The sequence below is a fragment of the Falco naumanni genome, chromosome 2, assembly GCF_017639655.2.
Source record: "Falco naumanni isolate bFalNau1 chromosome 2, bFalNau1.pat, whole genome shotgun sequence".
In the NCBI taxonomy this organism is placed as follows: domain Eukaryota; kingdom Metazoa; phylum Chordata; class Aves; order Falconiformes; family Falconidae; genus Falco; species Falco naumanni.
Window position 1 is genome coordinate 66,829,754 of NC_054055.1, and position 22,038 is coordinate 66,851,791.

The 22,038-nt window shown below is 43.4% G+C and overlaps 1 protein-coding gene across 1 annotated transcript in view; it reads right to left on the reverse strand.

Annotated features, from left to right (window-relative positions):
• SH3RF3 (SH3 domain containing ring finger 3) overlaps positions 1–22,038 on the reverse strand; it is a 257,818-nt gene that overhangs the window by 88,938 nt on the left and 146,842 nt on the right. Inside the window, exons 2-3 of the mRNA XM_040584167.1 lie at positions 8,045–8,320; positions 881–976 (exon numbers count right to left, since the gene is read on the reverse strand). Of these exons, the coding sequence (XP_040440101.1) occupies positions 881–976; positions 8,045–8,320 (372 nt within the window). The remainder of the gene's footprint in view (positions 1–880; positions 977–8,044; positions 8,321–22,038) is intronic.

The following is a 22,038-nucleotide window of genomic DNA, read 5'->3' on the forward strand; positions in this document are numbered from 1 at the left end:
GCACAGGAGTTGCTTCACTCCAGAGCGCAGCACAGCCGATGCCTGGGAGCAGAGTCAGGGTGATACTGCTCCGAGCACTGGGTGCAGAGTGGCAGCACCTTGACATATGTGTGTCGTGCCCATCCATTCTTTGCACCCCTGGGTTCACCCATGAAGAGGAAAGCTCCTTGAAGGCACTGCCTGGCACCTGGACAATAGAGCTACTCCAGTGGGGCCACCATGTGCCACCATTGCTGGCTGCAGCTCTTCTCCTGAGCAGCATCCAGCTGGATGGGCACCAGCAGAAGAGTGTGCAGCAGTGGGAAGTGGCACAACAAGTCTGCTTGAAGGACATGAAGTCTCAGCGTTTACTCTGAAATAAGCCTCCTGTGGAAATGACCACAGGAAAGTGCTCAGGACAAAGATGGGTCTGGCACAGAGGGAAGGTGAGACCTTGGGCACACAGATGGAGCTGCCTGAGTGCCTGCTGGGGCAGGGGACACACACAGCACCCCTCTAAAGGGCTGTGCTTTCAGGGCACAGCTGAGTGTACACTGCTGCTCCCCAGCAGCACCCACTTGTCCTCAGATGTGTGCAAGACACCTTGACTGCAATCATCCTCCCCTATTTTCCCTACGTACTGGGGAGATTACACCAGAAACACTGCATGGGAAACCTTCAACAGTAGTGTAGGGCATATATTTTGCTGGCCACTTAAATGGAATCCAGTGTATTTTCACAATGCCTTAAGGGACAGCAACCAAAAATTTCCATTTTCAGTTATTCTGTTATGTTTTTTCCTTCTCATTTAAGATTTTTCAAGTTTATCTTGCCCTTGTGGGCCCAAAAAACTCTACAAGATGTCAAGAGCAGCACCCATCACCATCTGTTATGAACTTACCTCAACATAGAGGATAGGGAAAATGCCAATCTTGTCACCCAGCATTCCTTCTGCCCAGTTGTCATCTACCCTCCTGATGACTGTCAAAATTTCATCCTAAAATCAGATACACAAAACACATAATCAGATTTTTCCAGTAGAAAGATGCCAGTTTTTAGTTACCCACATGACAGCTTACAGAGAGAGTACACAGAGAAGGCCATAAGCCAGGTAAAAATGTTCCCTGAATCCTGGGCCAGCAGCAGCCCTGGCCCAGCATGCCACCCCAGGCATCCCACCCAAAGTGCGCTGAAGCACCCTGCAGACTGGTGCAGCTCATGCTGGCTGCCAGCAGCTCCAAGGGCCTGGGCCCAGCAGGTGGGAATAGGCAACTCCTGGCTTCATTGCAGGGACAGGGAGAACATCTGACCCAGGAGGTCATCTCTAACCCAAAGGCAAAACCTCTCCAGCATGAAGCTGTCCCTGTGCATCCAAGAGCCCACTGCAGCACTTGGCTGCTCCGGAGAATGATTCAAAAGGAAGCACCAGTAGAGCATTGGTAGTCCTGGAAACACTTCCAGCAAGAAGTATTAGGTATAGCACGAAGTGCTCAGCAACTAGCCTACACTGCTGATCCATTGAATGTCAAGTTTTCCTTTTTAAAAAAAATAATAGGAGGTAAAAGAGCAAAGCAGGTAAAAAGCCAAGGATAACATAATAAAAAACAAGTTGCGTGCAGATGTTGGGTCAGCTTCAGTTTAGGTACAAGTTTGTTTTCTAAAACCAATGGCATCTTAATATTATATTTAATCTAAAGGATCTTACAAAAAATTCAGCTAATGATGAACTTTTCTGTGATTATAAAATAGAAGGCCAAGCAAAGTGCAAACAAGATTCATACTGCTCAAAGTTTCTCAAAATTTAACTCTCTAGAATTAAAACCTAGAGCATACCAGTCATTACAAAAGCTCAGGTGACTAGAACCAGTGAGTTTTCCCAGTTTGAGATGCTCGACTTGTCAATGGATTTCTGCTACCACATCTGTCATACTAGACCCAGCCTTAAGCCAGCACTGCTCGCTACAAAGGCTGCGGAAGGCAGCTCTCTCTGCAGGGCATTGCCTGGATGCTCACATCTCCCATGGCCAGAGGAACAGAGTGGGCTGACAGAAGCTGTGAGGCGAAGTTTGATGAGATGCTACTCATTCTCTCATGGCATCTAATCTTCCTCCATGCCTGTGTGAAAATTTCTAAAAAAGAGGAAAACATCTTCCTCCAGAAAGCTAAGACAGAGTTCCCTGCCATTCCCACTTGCTTTCCACCACTCACTCTAGGAAAACAGGAGCTACATATTGTCTATCACCCTCCATGTAACAACCTATCCATGTTTACTGGTCAGATGAGGGGAGCTGGTTTTTTGCAGATACTTCTCACATAAAAACCCCCCACAAATTCCTGATGTAGGGTGTTCAGACCATGGATTTACGCCGGTAGAAAATGATGAGATCAGGGATGTGATGTGATGTACTTTGCAGTTTTTGAACATGTGCATTTTGAAAACGTGCACTTCGAAATAGTTTAAATGGTTCTTTTGAATTATTCATCTGAATGATCCATTAGGGGAAAGCTTAGAGAAACAGCCATAGACTGAATCCTTCAGCTATTTATTACAGCTGGAAGGATGCAAAAAGAATTTGTGCATTTAATTTCCTGAAGAAACAGATAGCATTCCCTTCCAAAGCCCTCTCTGTACAGACCATTTTTGATCTGTGTAAAGAGCTGACAGTAATACACCTCTGCAAAGTTTCCACATACTCTTACAAAAGACCGATTATCATAAATTTAGAATCTAGGTAAAGGGGGTAAATGAGGAAAAAGACTGCATTGCTTCAAGAACCTGCTATGAGTGTCCCTACTTTCTATATTTGTTCAGCTATTTTCTTAAAAAAAACCCCAAAATGTGATGGGTCTACACTTTCACTGTATGTTTATGTATACATATATAATCTTATGTATGTGCATACATATGCATACACATCTATAAATGTATATGTATATTTGCATATTTATACACACATAAGATAAGAAAAAACTTTTAAACTGTAAAATCCTAGAAGCACTCAACTGGATTTTGTTAGAGGCACCCCACAATCCCATCCCTGGAGAAGGCTGGACAGACACCTGGCAGGAAAGGTTTATTCTGCATTGATCCTACTTGAAAATGGGGCAGGGAACAGGTGACCTTTGAGGATCCCTTCCAACTTTACCTTCCAGACCTACGAAACCTGGAAGCATTTCTATACACCAGTCTTAGTTCGGGTCTGCCAAATCTGGCTGCTGAATGTGGTCATATATGAGAAAATCAGGTAGCTGAACATCCTGAGATATGCTGACTTTCAAAATGTGCATCTTTGTGGGAGAGCAAAGTGCAAATCCTTAAGAATGCTCTCCATTACAGAATGTGTTTTAAGAAGGGTGTTGAAAATCTCCAGGAATTACAGCAAATCCCAAAACATCTTTACAAATTCTTTATTAATAGAAAGTTGCTTTGAATTCTCAGCCTGCGACATCATTCTACACCCTGGGCTGGTGAAAGCTTCAACATGAACTATTTTAGTACCTTAAATCAGTTGGATAGCCGTGCTACTTATAAATTCCTAGAAAGGTTCCCAAAAGGATCATGAATAGTAAAGAGCCACAGATCTCTTGGCATACCACTTCAACTTTCTGAACTTCACTATTTCACATGTACTAAATTGATTTCCAGGCAGCATAAAGGAATCCAAGCCTCAAATCTCATTTCAAAAGCCAATGGTATCCACTGTAGTTTGACAAAGATACTTTCGTGCTCTTTTTATGCCTGTTGCGAAAGTCTCTAATTATTTGCTCTCTCCTACTTTCTCAAGTCTCTCTCTATTCATCAGGAGCGGGCAGCCTTGCAACAGGCACGTGGGACCTGCAGTTCCAGTTTATAACCATTATCAGAAAGCAAGTCAAAGATAAATCACTTAAAAAGCAATCTGATTGACGGAGAAATGAGCCCTTTCTCTGAGAAAACAGCACAAAATTGTGTCCAATAACAGTCATGATTCACAGCCTGATTTTTACTCCAGTCATTAATGGCCATTAATGAAGCAATACAAAGCCTATGTGCCTGCTATTCTGCAGAGATAACAGCTCCATCTACGGCACCAGTGAAATCTCAGTGATGGCAGGATGGCACCGTGTGGTGCTTGGTGTGCCCAACACTTGCTAGCTGGCACAAGAATCCCAGTTGCCAGCTAACACTGGGATGGTCCCTCTGTGAACAGCAAATGCTACTGGAATTGAGTGTTAAGGGGCTGGGATGCCACTCCACAGTCAGGAACCAGTATTGGATGTGATGGCTCCAAGACTGGCACAACCACAACCCATCACTGTGGGCTGGGAACAAAAGTACTGGAAAATGAAGGAAATAGTTGGTGTTATTAAAAATGTAATGAGCAATAAAGCATGCAAACAGTTAATGATACCTTGACAGGTTTGAGACTCACCTACCACTGGGACTGAGCCTTCAAAGGGCCATGTGAACTCATGCATGCAAAGGGTGACCAAACACCAAAAAAAACCTGTGGGCTGAATTTGGACTCAGTCTAAGGCTGGAGTAACTACACAAACAGGCAACAGTGCAATTACTTCAGATTTGCACTGCTACAGCTGAGAGCAGAGTCCTCATGCATATGGTTTGTACTAGAGGGTGCATAGTCCGAAGAAGGATGGATTATTTTTTAAAAACAGATGCAGCAGCAGCCCAGGCTCATACTGTGGTACCATGTAAGGAGACATTAGAAAGCTGAGTTAAATGAGTATGCAATGAAACTCTGTAGGTCACAGGCTGATTGCAACCACAATAGTGAACATCAGGAGTAACACTTCTCAAGCTACTGGAGTTAAACTGGTGCAAAGCTTTCACAAGACTGGAACCAATTGTTACAGAGATTAAAATAATTGCTAACTGCCTAGTTTGGCTGACTGCTGTCAAACATTGAGGGAAAATATGTTAAGTCACACATCTAGGATGTTTCGTCTTGTAGCCACTGCAGTGGAGAAAGCAGTGGCAGGACCCTATGCCTGTACATATGGTTTATTTGGGAGGAGGAGTTAGGGGGAACAGTCCACATGTAAGAGAATGACAAATGTGAGCTTTGTTTGTTGCACTGGATACTCAAGACAGAGGTTTCTCTATCCCTCCCGGTTTTATACCTGCACATAAAAAATTATTATATTTCATTTATCTTTGACCTTTTATCTGGACAGTTTTGCATCTACAGGAGATGAAGATCTCTGCAGCACTGCTCATGAAGAACAGTGCAAAGCAGACTTCATTTCCTTGCAACCCACCTCTGGAACAAAACTGACATTTTAATTTTGAAAAAAAACAACTCCCCCCCCCAAAAAAAACCACCACCAACAAAAACCAAACCAACGCAGAACACCAACCTACAACACCCCCCCCAACAAAACAAAACACCCAAAACCCACCAAAAACCAACTAGTAAGAGGAAACCCCAAACATCCTTCGTTTTCTTTTCCTGCACCAAGAGGTATTCTGACTGCATCATAACAAAGGGGATGGGAAAAGCAAAGTCCAGCAAAAGAGCAACAAAAATAGTAATACAGAAGATCCCTATGTTTGAGTTCCCTTCTTGCAGTTTCTCTTCAGAGGAAAACTCTTCTTTATTACATGTTTATAAATAAAAACTGATAGCAAGTGTCTGGTAGCTTTAAATGAGTTGCAGGACACAAATAGATTATACTAGTTTGTATAAACGGTATACCAATGCAATCCCTCTACCTGGAAGAAGAACAAATAGCATAAATGAAATTGACATCAGGTCCAGCATCTTCATATGCAAACTAAGACATTCAAATGATGAATATTGCTCCTAGTGACAAATCACATTTACACCAATGCAGTCAGTGCTCATAGCTCTGTGCAGAGGAGCTGACTGCATCAGCAGATGATCTAAAATCTGGGCTAAACAGGAACCTTCATCAGTGCAGGTGACAGATAAAATTAGCATTGAGAAAACTGATGAAAACATGATGGTAAAGTCCCAAGATGAAAAATAGATTATTCACTGTCAGGGAGAACAATAGGCAAGACATAAAAACAGTTACAAAGTGACAGTGCATGTAGTGGAAGGAGCTAAAGAAAAAAATAGCAGTAGAAGAGAAAACAACCCCCCTTGGGAAAACACAGTCATCAGGGATAAAAGGATGCAGACAGTAACACAACGGGTGAAAAAAAAGGAAAATTAAGGGATTGAGAGTAGAGCTATATAGCAGAAAGGAATGCTTCATGTGAGAATGACACTGGACACCCGAGAAAATGAGAACTATCAGTATACAAATACAGTAATTGTAAAGGATGGATACTAATATACAGCACCAAATACATCAAATACAAAAGTGTCTAGGAAAGGACCTGCTCTAACAAAAAAGACCACAACTGCCTGCCATATCTATTAAGTTTCTTAGACTGAGCAAGCAATGAATACTTTTAAGTGGACAAGAAAGATTGCTTCTCAGAGAAGTCACTGTTGTACCTCTGGAGAAGCAGTGAGGAAAACAACACGCCAGCAAACATATATTTACTGATAGGATCTCAAAGGTAACTTCTGGCTAATTTTCTGTTAGTGCACGGCTGCTGCTTCTCACTAAGCAGCCCACTTTCTTGCAGAGATTCACAGCTCCAGGGAGGCTGGGTAGTCGCAGGGTTTGCAGTGTTTGCAATCAAACACTTCAGTTGCTATGGGCAAAAGTGCTTACAAATCTTTTGTTAAATAAATATGAGAAAGTATACATTCTAGGAAATTGTGTTCTGCTGAGAAATGTTGCAAGAGTAAAAAATATGTTATATTCAGTGAGAAAATTATATGCTGCAAATAATTCATTCAGCTATAATAAGTAGCCTCAAAAGAGGAGGTCAGTAAAATCCTGGTGAAGGATATTTTTATCATCTATTTCATATTCATTCCAGCATAACTGTTATTACTTTATGTGATACTATAACAACCACAGACAGCTGAAATAAAACAGAAAACGACAATGAACAGGTTCTCCACGGCATTCAGTGCCATAAATTAACATTGGGGGATATGCTTTATTTTACTGCAGGTTTCTTGATATCTATGAAGTCCATCTAAGGTCAACACAAATTGCTTGGGATGGGAGGGGGAGACAGAAAGCAGGTGGGGAGGTTGGGGAGAAAAGGGAAACATGACATTTTAAATCCAAAGGAAATTACAATATCTGTTTTCTCTCATTTCAAGTGGAATTTATTAAATATTTTGGTTTTAAAAAAACAAAGACTTTTAAAAATGTCTACTTTTTAATGTCTTTATGTTCTTAACGTAGGAAATACTGTGATATATGATGATAGTGTATTTCAACAGCTAATTGGTATGATGCAATATACATTTTGAAGCTGAATAGCATTTTAAAATGCTGGAACATCTGATATAATAAGGAACGTTAAAAGACACATTTCCATTAGATTTCTTCTGAAATTGAGTCGTTCTTGCAGAACATTTCAATGCAGATGAAATGTATGCTTTTTAGATAGAAAAATGTTCTCAGAAATGTGCAGCCAGTTCTAATTGTTGATTTTCACTGGCTTTCTACCAGCCTTGCTCTACATAGCATGAGCTATCTCACTGGCTTCCCCTTTAGACAAAATGGGAGCAATTTCCCAATGATGCTAACACGGGGCTTGCCCTGAGGGGAGGCTTTAGGCCCACCCAGTCCTGCAGCACGGCTGGTACATGGGACATTGCTGGGCCACCAAGCAGGCTCTGCCTCTACAGGAAGAAGGATTTACAAGTTGGGAGAAGTCAATGTCCTTCAGCAGATTACATGATGGGATGTCCTGCTTAATAAAGGAAACTCAGCCCCATCAGCCTGTCCCCACTAGGCTGCCTGAGCTCAAGGAATTTCATTTTCTTATACAAGAAATCAGCTGAAAGAAACAAATGGAGGGGAGGGGGTCCCTAGGCAGAGCTGCCAGGGAGGCCAGGCAGATGTCCCACTGGTCGCTGCACCACTGTGCTCCAGACTTGGCTGCCGCCACCCCACGTGCGCCATCAGTTCCTACAGAGGCAGCTTTCTAAACTCTTTTTTTTAAAAAAAAACACTATTCCCCTACCTTGGTGAAGGTCAGGCAATCCTTGTCTTGATCTTTATCCTTTATTTCAAAGTCATAAAGTGCTTTGCCCTGAGGTGGAGCTTGCGGGAGGGGCTTAATACACTGGATGTAGCTGGCGGGGAAGAAGCCATGGTTCCCATTGAGCTCCCCATGGTACCAGTTCTCATCCACCTTCCGCCGCAGTATGATGATGTCCCCCTTGTTAAACTTGAGGTCACCGGGCTCTTTTCCTTCATACGCATAGAGGGCTTTGCCATAGGGAAGCTGAGAAACACTCTGGGGAAACAAAATATGCAACATCTTTAAGCAAACGCAAACAAACCAGCACTGATTTCCTTCTTAAAGTCACTTTCAGCTAGAAGCAAACCGATAATCCATGACCAAATTACCCCAATCACTGCAGCTGACTGCTACATAACACTACACCCTGGATCTCACAGGGAAACTAGGATGTGTGTGATGGTAAGACTGAGAAGGTAAGCCTATTATATCAGAGCAAGCACTGCAGTTCTCTTGAAGCTCAGTTGAAACCTGTGGTACCTCTTACACCATCAAGCAGCATCTGTTACTTTGCAAAATATACTATGTAAGCAGGACTACGTGTTTAAACAAGTAAAACCTGACATGTCTAAAGGTAAAATATTAGATATTTTGACCTTCAGGGGTTGCTTTGGTTTCAGAGGCTCAGAAGATAAACAAAATAAAACAAGCCTGAAGATTCACATGGTTCTAAAAGTTGGCAAGTTGAAAATTTTTCATTGTGTGTGTTTGAATAACGCCAAACAGTTTTGAGTTTGAAGCTTTTAGTTTAGCTTTTGATTCTGTAACCAAATACTGTTACTTCTTTCAAAATCCCCAAGTCTCACGCTCCTCACTGAGGGCTACTGTAAACAGTTATAATATTCTTTGTTGCTTCTGAATTAACGTCCCTGTGGAAAAGCAGAATTGGCAGAATGTCTCAAATCTTTCTTTTAGAACTAGAAAGAGCTCTGAGGCTTTTCACTCTCATTAAAAGAAACAAACTTAAAAAACAATATCACAGTACAAGAGCAAAGAAGCCTAAGAAGTTAATAGTTTGGTATGATAGAAAAGAAATTTATTTGATGGAAACTACTTGATTGTGAAGAATTTTTCCTAGAGCTCACTTTGGCTTGGTGCAAGATTATCTCCCCCAGGCTGCAACTGCATGGACAACTTTTTGGTATCGGTTTATGCAGCCCTTGCCCTCCTTGCATACTTGCTCCCCTTCTTGCTGAATCCCACAGAGCAGGGGGTAATTGTGTTGGGCACAGCTGCCTGCTGCTTTGGTCCTATAATAGCTCTTTTAACCCATGCTGGGGGACAAAAGGTGTATCATCGTATTATCCCACACCAATTCTTGTTTTATTTAGCTTAAGCTAAGAGTCAGCTTGCAAGCCTCAGCACAAATATGTAGCAGCACATACCACTGGGGATGTTAAAGGGGTCCTGTAAAGTCAACCTTTCATAACAGTCTTTTTTTCAGAGATGTATTTACAAAAATGACACCATTTTCTGTTGTATATATATGCCTACGAGTAGTCCGTTCCCTTCTCTGTATACTGGTTGTCAGTGGGGTGTCCTACAGGGACAATAAAAAAGTAAAGATATGTGTAATAAAACAGCCTGGTATTCCCCCAGGTGTTTCTTATGCCTGTACTTCTGGATGACATTCCTGTGCATAAGAATAGCACTCAGATGCTTTCTGTGGTGATCAGGTGGAGCGGCCCGATGGAAACACTCTGTTTCCCCATGCCAGCCAGAAAACAAGATGCTGGGATGACTTTTTACGGTATTTATTACAGCAACAAGCAGAGGCATTTTTTTGATCCCAATGGGTGCATTAAATGGACCTGCTCTGGTAGGGCAGGTTTTATGCTCCTATACCTGCATCTTTTGGCAGGTGGAGAAGCACCAGCTCGTCATCTGCGCTGCCTGCCAGTGCTGGCTCCTCCGGCTGCTTCTGCGTGCCAGATGGTGACTGCGGCAGGCAGATACCATGCTGTTCAAAAACTAAGTTTTTTGAGTGCACCTTCACACACGGGCATTAACTTACTCGTTTTATTAGGAAGGGCTTTAGTAACTGTGCAGGTCTTGAAAAGCATGTGCAACAGATCTTGCCTACACAGTGAGGGAAGCAGTCAAACAGGCACGGCTCCACAGAGCACTATCCGTGGTGTCTGGATGGGGATTTAATTTCATTCAGATGTTTCCCCAGCCCTTGGTTTTCTCATTACCAGCTTACAGTTTTTCTTTTTCCTCTGTATTCTCTTGAATTTTGCTGTATGTGAATGAAGGTATCCAGTTAAAGACCAGTATTTTGGAAGCACATAGCATAACAAAAAAAAAAAAAGAAGAAAAAAGGATAAAACCAGAAAAGAAAATCAACAGCCAGCTAAGAAAGCATATATCAAACTGTCTCTGCCAAATCAGTGGCAGCATCGAACTGATATTTTTCTCTCTGCTATTTCCCTTGACACTAAAGCTTTGCCCCCACTTCCCAGCATTTTACAGATTAAGCATATGATACCATCAAACTCCTTAAGTAAGGCATAGATTGCATTACCTATTTGAAATTAGGAAAAAAATATTAAGCTGAAAGACTATGGAACCTTGTAGTAATTTAGAAATAAAAGATTCATTACTTTAACTCATGCTAGGAGGAGACAATTTATCAAACACAAAGTAAGACTTCTGCCAGGTGTGCACTGAACCACTGCTGATCCAGGCACACACCTGGCAAGCACTCTCTGTATCACTTACCCTAGATGAGGCCTGACTATTCCCAAGATCTTTGTAGCAATTCAAGGTCAGATCACTTTACTTTTTAACCACTTTCTCTTCCCAAGCTTCATTTTAACATGTAAAAAGTCAACAGCCCCCAGAGCTACAGAAAAAGAAACTGGATTTTATTCAGTCTCACACATCATCAGTGAAATTCTTACGCAACACATGCTGGGCTTTTATTGCTAATTAATTGAGCTGGCTGGAAGATGATTCAGGTGCCTGTTTATACCTTCACCTGATGAAAATGCAAACTTCTCAGCAAAACAAATTGCAAGAGAAAAATTTTCATTTGAAATCTGGCATTGTTTTATTTGGAGACCCTAATGTGGCACCCCAGGGAATTTGCAGTTTAGGTGCTTGTGTTCCTGTTCTCTTTTGTGGGCTTAATTATGGACCACATCATCTGGGGACTGTCCTGCACAGAGAAGATCTACGTATTAGGTACTTAAACTACCACTGCCAGTGGGAAAGTGCTTCCAGAATAAAATGTTTCAATTATCAGATACAGCTTTTCTAACTCTGAGCCACGGCTTTTCAACTGAAAAATCTGTAGAGGTACTTTTTAAAATGAACATGTTGTTGGAAAAGTCAGCCTTCTACGGAAAAAATGCTGTGATTTAAACATTTCCCAGCCTTTCTGTAAGGCCAGAAGTACCCATTTTGATTTAAGCATGCCAGGTAAATCTTGCATTTACTGTAGCCCAGGCAGAGGTAAAAAAATAACATGAGTCCTCCAACCCTTTTCAAATAAAGCTGCTTTTCCTGTTCTAAAGCTGTCTCCAATCGACCAAACAGAGAAATTCATTATCACAATTACCCCCCAAACCCCAGCATAAATTCTTGAAGCTCCCTTGCTGATATTTTCTGGCCAAAAGGTCCAGCTTCAGTGGACTTTCAGTGGTCAGATTATATTAACGAATCCTGGTCCCTAAGAAGCAGATTAAGTTTCTCATTATTGTTCCTACTTTTGGTTCATCCAAAAGTGAGAAGCAAATCAGATTCAAAAAGCTCCTCTTAACTACACCTGAAAGGAGGGAGCATTAAGCATATTCCAGAAGTAGAAGAAAAATGATCACTGCTGCTGTTTGCTAGTTATAATGTCACTCCCCCGCAACAGTTAGGTGATTCTTAGAAATTTTCCTATATCCTATGATTATTTCCCTCTTTGCCAAATCCTTGTGCAATACAATTCTGGCCTAATCACCCCTCTTTTCTTCACATGACTTCCCCAATTCAAAGGGAAGGGGATCAGCCAGGAGCGATCTCCAGGTCACGTGCAAACCCCCCAAGTCTTGCCGGGCAGCGTGACCTTCCCATTTTCTGTTCAAAATCTCTGCCCCATGCTCTTTCCTATTTCCCCTCAGCTCTTTTCTTCCACACAATGGCCTTTCAGTCAGACATCATCTTCAGCATGCCCAGGTGGTCCTTCTTACAAAATCTTCTAATCTAAAACAGGCTGCAAAGTGTCATCTGAGGAATCCGACTGAAGAAAACCAGAGGCTGGCAAAGGTTTTGGTGGAGGGCAGTGATAAGCACATAGAGATGTTCCTCCAGCAACTGCAGGCATGCTTACAACTTTCTTTGGCTCCCTGCTTCAGCAGAACAAACCTTCCTTACCCCTCCTCTGCTGCTCCTGCGCCTGGGCACCACAGCAGCAACAGCTGGTGGACACCACTGAGATACTTCAGTACTCCCTCACCATCCACTTCATCCCCTGCCCCTCAGCCAAAGCACTTTCTCAGCTGTGGGGCCCCATCCTGGGGTCTTCTGCAACACTGTCCTGGGAGTCTCCTTTTCCTAGCCTGGGCCCATCGTGATGCTCCTCTCCCCACGGCACCCGGCTCACGATGGCCACACCTGCATCCAGAGGCTGACACAGGGGCAGCCTGGCTGCCCTGCAGGGGACCCAGCAGAGACCCCACTACCTCCCTTCAAGTCAGCTCTTGACCTGTGCTCCTGCTCTGAGGGGCTCCTGCCGTCACCCCCCTCCCCAGCTGCCGTAAAATTTGGCCAGGCACAATGAAGGCAGCTGCAAAATTAAATGGCCTCCACATCTGACTGTATCAAGAAATCGATTTGCCCTGTTGATTTATTGTTAGGTTAACTGGAATTTGGCTATGATGTGTATTAAATTTCAACACTTTGTGTGGGTGTGTATAGAAATAAAGAATGTAAGAAAGAAAGGAAGGAAGGAAGGGATGAAGTCACAGTCAATGGCAATGGCCAGTTTCTTTTTCCTGCCAGTAAATGCATGCTGGCACAATGCTGAATACTGCCAAAGGTTTCTTTTCTGTTTCAACAATCAATACTGACGTAAAAGCCTGAAGCGTTAATATGCTGAAACCCCCCCTTGCAGAAGACTCAATGATATGTTGGCAACTCAATCATTCTGCATTTGTGTTTCAGCAGTGTCAAATGGTAGCAGTTAAGCAGAAACCTGCTGGCAAATTGACAAACAGCCGCCATGAAGCAATTAAGTGGCAATGCTGGAAAATATTTCATTACGTATCCCAAAGAGCATAAGGAGGGGAAAAAACCCCAAATATGCTTTGTTTTCAATAAATTCTCCCAGTAGAAAGCTTTTTATAGTGTGAGCTGCACAGGTAGAGTAGGTCTTAATTTTTCAAAAGTGATGGAAAAGAGACATAGGCTCGAATATGCTCAAAAGCAGCACAGGCTTCAACATGGTTCAAAGCTTGCCAGCTTCTGCATGCGGTACTTGATGAGGGAGGTCACTACTTAGAAAGAAGTCTGATCCTTGCCAGAAGTACAGTGCAGGTGCCTGCACAAAACATTCTTTTCCTACTTTATATTATTTAGGAAAGGAGAATAAAAGCCTCCCCATGCTTTTTGAGAGAGCAAAGAGCCTGGATGTCTAAGATGAATGTGCCTTCAGCTTCTGTGTCTGTGCATAACCAGGGAGAGCATACACTGAAGCAGCATCAAAGCTCCACATGCAAAATTGTCAGAGAGGCTGGCCAGATTTTCTGGCTCACAAATACACGGAAGGAAAGTCCAAGACCACTCCTTGACATCAATATATTGGATTATATAAGAAATCAAAACTAAAATACACAGAGGCAAGGCCTCCAGCTACCAAGCCCAGATAGAAATGCTATGATCCAATCCTTCTCTCAAACCAAGTTTGTGTTCAGATTCCTGGAACCCAAGAAACCTCTTGAGGCTTCTGCTACATCTCCTCTCAGCAACAGCAGAGCAGAAGATTGTTTTCCTGCCATGTGAAAGCCAAGTTAATACTGAAAGGTAATTTCCCTCCCCCAAGCTCTTGCCTTGTGCTGCTCAAGCTGTGCAAAGAAGGGAAACTCAGCCTCTTTGTTTCAAGGGCTTCCTCTGTGCATGGGGATCCCCCACAAGAGACAGGTCTGATGCCGCCTGTCCCGTGGGGCAGCAGCCTCACCTGACCCCTGTTTTCAGAGAGATGAAGGGATGAAGACATTAAAGAATTGGGGAAATGTAAAAGGCATATGAGTGTTTTAATTCCTCCTTCCTTCTGGTTCATAGGTCTTGTTCGTAGTCAGAACCAGAGGTGAAGCAGGAATGGATGAAACCAAACAGTCTCAGAACATGCTGCTGGAACAGCCTGATAAAAGCACTACTAGGGACAGGATTTTTTTTTTTTTTTGGACTGTACTGAAGTAATTTTAGCAAAACATACTGGCATGTTGCTTGTTGCAGTTCTTCAAATTTCTCAAACACCTCCATATCCCCCATCCTCCAAATATCGGAAGAGTCTGTTCCTCTGAATGAATGAATACACATTTATCTCTTTCATGAAGTACTATCAAGTGTAAACATCCAAAGCAAATCAAATGTTGATAAAGAAGAAAAGGCACAGAAAGGAAAAAGTAATGAAAAGCATGCGCATCTCAGTGGTAAACTATAATTAAACACAAACTATTACTATGGAGCATAAATAATAATTAAAACACATATTGTTAATTTTTTGCTTCATTACTCTGAAGCATCACACATTACTCTGCATCTCCCAGCCTATGCAAGCAAAAATTTGGAGGTGACACATGGGACTGCATTTACATCTTCCAGCTAGTAGGCAGCTCCCCACGAGCTGGCTCGGCGACACTTCAGCATATGGTTTCCTGCCATCCATAACAGCTTTGGAGAAATCGCAGCAGCTGTGCTGGAGAGGACAGGGGTTGCATGGTGGGGCATCCATCAGCAGGGCTACTGCGGGGGAGATGGGCTGTTCCCTTTTACTAGCACCCAGATCTTGGCACTGAAAGCACCCATTCAAATCAGCTGAGAGCGACTTCAATCACAAGCATGAAATGCCTGCTTGGATCCATTTGGGATGGCAAAGTGGAAGGCAGTCTGGCGTACAGAGCAGTCAGTAATAAACGCAAGAAGCGACTCAGTCGTGGTGGCAATGACACAGCCATGTCCGCTGGGCTTGGTAAGGGCCACGGCGCAGGGGCTGTGCGCTGCCCCCTCGCTCCTCACCGTCCAACCTGCTACAGGCACGTTCTGTTTAACATCCTTCAAGAGCAACACATGTCACTTAAATCAATAGCGGTGATTAAAACACGTTTCTTCTTAGTCAGCCCTAGGAAGCAAGAGAGAGCACTCGTACATGCTGAAGAAACAAGGGGCTGCGGCCAACTTTAGCCAGTGCAGTTATAACAAATGTATACCACCGTAAGATCTCTGACCTGCAGAGTTTTTAGCAGCTTCTGTCCTCAAGAGGAACTTTCAGGATGACAGATCACAAATCACCATTATATCTCACAGCAAAAACTCTTAAAAAGTGGTTTGTCTTCCATGTAAGATGGTTTGTCTTACGTACAGCCATTGAGAAGCACTGTCACCCCCGGGTCACCTGGCCTGACAGATCATGATGGTGACACTGCAGCATCTGCTTTCACAGAAAGCTAATTATAGGAAAACAAATCAAAGAAAATCTAATTTTGCATAAAGTAGCAGAGACAAAACCCAGCAATGTGCTATTAGTCAGCCCTGTGTGAACTGTCAGTAAAAGCCTAAAAAATCACAGTTTGCAGGTACAAGCTTTCTGAAATCAACTTTGAGAGTAGGCCGACAACAAAAACAGCACCACGAAGAATGAAAATGGAACATAATCCTTTATATACCCTGGAAAGTGTCATGCTTATTTATAGTGCCATATAAATAGTAATTAATTACAAAAACCCCTCCCGACTTCTGAACTAAAGCTCTACTGTTTTATTTAACTTGGGACTTGGACATAATGGTTAGGCCCTGATCCTGGTGCTGCTGTGGAAGGCTGCAGTCCTTGTGACACCCGAGGACACGTGCAGGTGATACACACCTGAGCTGTCCACAGCTCCTACCTGCAGTAAGAGGTGAAATCCTTCTCCAAAACTGTTTTGAAGGTGCTAGGAGGTCTTTGGAACACCTTTATGCCTTCCCAAGAGGTGGTCTTTATACATGGAGAGAAAGTGTCCAAACAGCTTAGGAGAGCTCTGCCATTTCCAGAAGTGACTTGTGCAATTAGCGTGAAGATACACAGGAATCACTCAGCAAATGAAGACAAAATGAAAGTGAGCAGGTACAGCATTGCTGTAGCCTGTCGGCGTTACTACCCAAGTAATGGGAACAACAATGTTCATCACCCCAGAACAGCAAGGGATGCTGCTAATCTTCTCCAGCAATGAGTGAATGGAGTACAGTCTGCTCTTTAAAGAGAACAGTGTTAGTAACAAGGTTATTTTGTAGTTTATTCAGCAAACAGGCCCAGCTTGCATTTCACTTTATAAGGTCCATCTTTGTACACTCCAAGATTAAAGTATGTTTCAAACTTTCCCTTGGCAAATGCAGTTGATGCACACAGCACAACTGAGAAAGAAACAGCAGGCTTTCCACTACACAGCTTTGTCACACAGGCATGTTCGGGATTCTGCACTTTACCAAAATAAGAGCTGTTTTACAGTCTGATAACGCTTCTCTTAGGAAGTTTAAAAACCTGAATGCAAGACTGTCCCATGCTGAGTTCATCCAGTTTCATAATCACAGCTAAAATAGCTTCACACCTTCACATCTTATGTTGCTTCAGCCTGTCACTCATTATCTATCAATATTTACACATTCAAAGATCCCTTTTTCCTAGTAACATGTTGTTTAAAGCGAAGTATTCTCAAACTACATGCACTCCTGTTAAAAAACACGTGATTTTCAGGGTCAGGATGGATTTCTAGCAGTGAATTCACAGCTAGCGCTGCCCAGAGAATCAGTGGGTAACACCAGCCAGCTGTTTAACTGTGTCAGCACAAAGTCCCTCATGTTCTGCAAAACCCAAAAGCTTCCAGACTCTCTGCGCTTTAGTAAGTGCTACTGTCAACACACTTCTGGCATTGTAGGTCAAATTCTGGTTTCAGTTAAACCACTTTAATCCAGTTAATCTTGATGAAGCGGCATGGAAGTATAGAAAATTCCTGCACAATACAGAGTTTTATCTTCCAAGTAATCTTCTCTGAAACAAAGCTGAATGGCTGGCAGCCTCTACCAAGGGAAATATTTAGTGAAGTCTCATGTGCTGGCCAGCCATAGCCTTTAAAAAAGCCTAGGTATGTTCTGAGAATCTGTCTGTCCTTCACCTTTCAGGCAGAAAACAGTTGCTGGATCTTAAGGGCCAAATTTTACCCCTGAAATCCTTCGCAGGGCACCCGGTGAAAGGACCAGGTTCTGCACACAGACACTTCAGAGCAGGAGCTGGTCTACAAAGAGTCCCAAGCAATAGCTGAGAGGACTTCTAACCCAAGTATGCAATGTGGCTTCACGAGAAACCACCAGACAAAATACGCCTCGACTGACTGACTGCCTTGCAAAGGCAAAGGCCACCAAAAACATCCTGAATGAGGGCTTCAGGAGCTGGCAGAAGGTTGACATAGAATAAAGCAAATAATAGAAAAAAGCCCATCTTCTGCTGCAACTTAAATGGGCAATCTCACTGCAATGTGCTACTTGAACAGTTCAAGGAAGAAAGATGGCAAAGTGGGCTACATGCAGCCTCCCAGAGCCACGAATAAAGACGCGCTATAAAACAAACAGGAGCTCCCTCGAGGCTATGGAGAAACACAAAACAAAACCTTATATTCAAGGCACTGTGGCAGTCATATATTTATAACTTGTGTTCTCCATTCAAACTGTGTCTTAAATCCTTTAAATAAACATGAACTCTCTTGCTGATTACTCCCCAGACAACACAGCTTCGGTCAGGAGCAGGACCTGGTTTTCCCAGCTGCCTGCCAGAACCCAGTCCTTACTTGTTTTTTGGTAAAAGAAACGAGTTAAGTCAGCCTGCTGTGCAATTTTGAGACCCTTATGTTTTTTCAGGCTCTTTCACCTCCACAACAGCAGCATCTACAGCCCTGGAATTGTACACAATTTTTTACGCTGTAGATCACAGCAAGAAAAAAGAACATTTTGGGGAAAATACTGAAAAGTATTGCATAAAAGCCCATAACATGAATCTCTGCTGTAACTGCTTCATTTGATCTTTCCTGGTGGAAGCTGACAAAGCATGGGATAGCTTATATTTTCCAGTGGTGCCTTTGTAGCTCTGCTACACAGCCCGATACCTTTGGTTTGCTTTCCAGCCTTTCCACATCTTTCTTCTTGGCTCCTTGCCTTGTGACTCAACCATTTCCTTAGCAGAAACCTTCTCCCACCTCCACCCCAGAAAGGACTTTATGGTCCAGTCCTGCCACAACTCACCAGAGCTGGGTTTCCTCCTGGCAGACTCCAGGCAGGTCACAGCTCAGAGGTCCCACTCCCAGACCCTGCTTTCCTGGCAGTTTTCCACTGCAATTTTTTTCTCTCTCAGGTGGACTTCAGGGAGGGGAGAGGGGTAAGGAAGGGTCTGGAGATGCGGCTGCCCCAAAAATGGAGCAGGCAGCTGTATTTACCATCTGGCGAAGCTCCCAGAGCTCAACAGAGGGAGCCCCACTCCGGCGAATCTTGCTGGGATTGCTACCAGTGGAGAAGAGACTTCCTTTTACTTTTAAAAACATAAATAAACAAACATCAGGAAAATGTTTTCCACTCTCCCTCACTCCTTTCATGCAAACTTTAACTTAAAGGTTGTGCAAAAGCTTCTCCCATAATTTCAATCACGAAGAACCAAGAAAATAAGTGGCTGAAATATGCAAGCCACTTCGGCAGTCTCAGCTCACAGGCTTCCAGCACCCAAACGAAAAACCCAGAAAAATTTAAAAATGAAGGAATTTTTAAATTTATCTTTCTGAGGTGACATAGGCTTGTTCAAGGGCCTTATTAGAATCATTCCTCCATACAGAAACCTGCATCTGCTGAGGAGCTGAGGAGTCTCTGAGGGTGTCAGGCAGAGTATTGCAAGCAAGGTCTGAAGGGTAAACCAGCAATGGTTTTACAGTGGAGCAAGCAGGGCCACTGCCAGGGTTTCCAGGGAGCATGGGAGAGGCAGTAAAAGATAACTGATCATGAAGACCCTCTGATATAAGAATGTGATGAAAAAGAGCCCACTCAAAGAACCTGCCTGTCTAACAGTGACATTGGCAGGGTGGGTCATAAACCGAAATAGGTGAATGGGTGAAGAATGAGAAGACAGCCTTAATTCTTATTTCTGATGAAGGGAAGGATCTGAAATTCCTACTTAAACCCTAACGCTTCTGTAGAAGATAGCGTTTGACTTGCTTATACTGATTTTACTGTATGCTTTATAATAAGTAAGTACGGTGCTTAGGAAACATCTTTTTCTGTTGTCTTCCTCACTGCACGTGAGCAGAGAGCAGAGCCCTGCAGTATAGAACTGAAAATATATCCCCTGCTTTCCCCTTGTCCAAAGTTTTCATAAGGCAGCTTTAAAAAACATACTCTGTGAGAACTTTCTGAGATAGTATTAACAGTTTCATAAATACTGTATTACCTGAACTGTGCCTTCCCTGAACTGACAGGGCATTTGATAGATGCACCAATGTGCTGCATACAGTGGAGCTAAGGAACATGTTTCCTCGGTAGCTCAGTTGTAAACTTCAATAGGTGGATAAATTCCCATGTCACTAGAGAATATTTACAACTGAACCTGATTTATCAGCAGCATGCCCTTACCAACAGCCCGCACAAATCCTGTTACACAAAACCGGCTATGGCTCTCTTCTCATAGTTACATGAAAATCGCACGGTTTCTTTTGCACTGGGACAGGCTTTATAGCCAGTGAGATGAAACTGCATTAGGTGATGTTAATGTTGAAATATTCTTGGCTCAAAATGTTAGCATGAGAAAAGTTAGCTCATCGACATCTGCACTGTGTGAGCAAGTGAGCAACCCCCTCGTCCCTTCGCTGTCGGGGACCTTCTCAAGTGGAAGTACGTCGTGGGTCTCTATGCACATGTTGTCTGAAGGAATGAACATGCTGACCTATTTGTCAGGAATTAAGAGAGATTATTCCCCCCCCCCCGTTTGTCATGATTGGTAATATCAAAATATCTGGTATCCATTAAAAATGAAAAATCCATGCTTTTTAAATCACAGTGTTTCAGCTCTGTTTCTGAAAAGTGTCCCTGTGCTCGTTATTTTCCCCAGAACAGGACCTTATTTTTTGGGAACCCTGCCCTTTCCTTGGCGGGAATGCAGGCTCCCTGCCTCCCTGCATCCTGCCTCTGCTTTGTCCTCCCATCCAGGTTCCTTGCCCTGAAATGACTCATTAGCTACAATTTACTGACATGTGCTTTCTACACAAAGACGATTAGGAGTGGCTTTCAAGCCTCAGTCCTGCTGACAGGTGTCCTGGTTTCAGCTGGGATAGAGTTAATTTTCTTCTTAGCAGATAGAGCAGTGCTGTGTTTCGGATTCCGTACAAGAACAATACTGACAGCACACTGATGTTGTCAGTTGTTGCTGGGTGATGTTTATACTAAGTCAAGGACTTTTCAGCTTCTCAGGCCCTGCCAGGAAGAGGGCTGGAGGGGCACAGGACATTGGGATGGGACACAGCCGGGACAGCTGACCCAAATTAGCCAAAGGGATATTCCATACCATAGGGCATCCTGCTGAGGATATATAAACTGGGGGAAGAGGAAGGAAGGGGAAGGGACATTTGGCATTATGGTGTTGGTCTTCCCAAGTCACCGTTATGCATGATGGAGCCCGGCTTTCCTGGGGATGGCTGAACCCCTGCCTGCCCGTGGGAAGTGGTGAATGAATCCCTTGTTTTGCTTTACTTGTGTGCACGGCTTTTGCTTTACCTATTAAACTGTCTTTGTCTCAACCCATGAGTTTTCTCACTTTTACTCTTCCAATCCTCTCCCCCATCCCACTGCTGGGGGTGGTGGTGGTGGGATGGAGTGAGCGAGCGGCTGCCTGCGGCTTAGTCACTTGCTGGGGTTACACCATGACACAGGACAGAGTGGCACCTTCCTGCAGGTTAGCCAGCTGGCTGCCAGAAGGGCTTTAATCAGCTCTGGCTTTGATGAGCACTGGGTGGTCACAGAGGAGGGCTGCCCCATGCCTTCTGTGGCCTCGCTGTACTGAAGAGGCCAAAGAGCATCTTGCACTCTGATGCCACGAGTTCTCATGTCCTGTGGTGGGAAAGGTCCCCTCTGCCACCATGCTGGGCTCCCGTTAGGAGCAGTTCAGCTACTCCCCTGACTGGAGCAAACCTCTGTGTGGTTTGATGTTAGGAAGCAACAGCAGTTCCAGCAGACAAGGAAAACATCAAGGAAGATACAAGGCTTCATAATGCAAATCACGCTTTTATGTCATTCTCCTGAATCCCATTTGGTGAGAGGAAAGTTGATTATCTACAGAATATGGGTCAAAGTTATGCCTTAAGGATTTTTCGGTGCTTTGGCTGCTTGCTGACATACTACAAGGCTCCTTGGTGCCTTTTCAGGTTAAAGCTGTCAAAGTGCTGTCCCTGTGCATCTTCATCATCATCATAATACTACTAAAAAAATTCATTTCCTGCACCCACTCCCAGGAGTTTCTCTCATGCTGAATTTAATTGATGCTTCCTCTTGCACTCTGAGGAATGATTACAATGAACGCTACACATGTTTGGAAGCACCTCGGATTTCAAACTGTGCATGGTTTCTAATTAAAGGGGCACACACAGGATGCTTGTGCTACATTTCACTCCTTTCTGTGGCTATTATTACTACATACATTTCAGCGGTAGTCAAAAGAATCTCCTCTACCT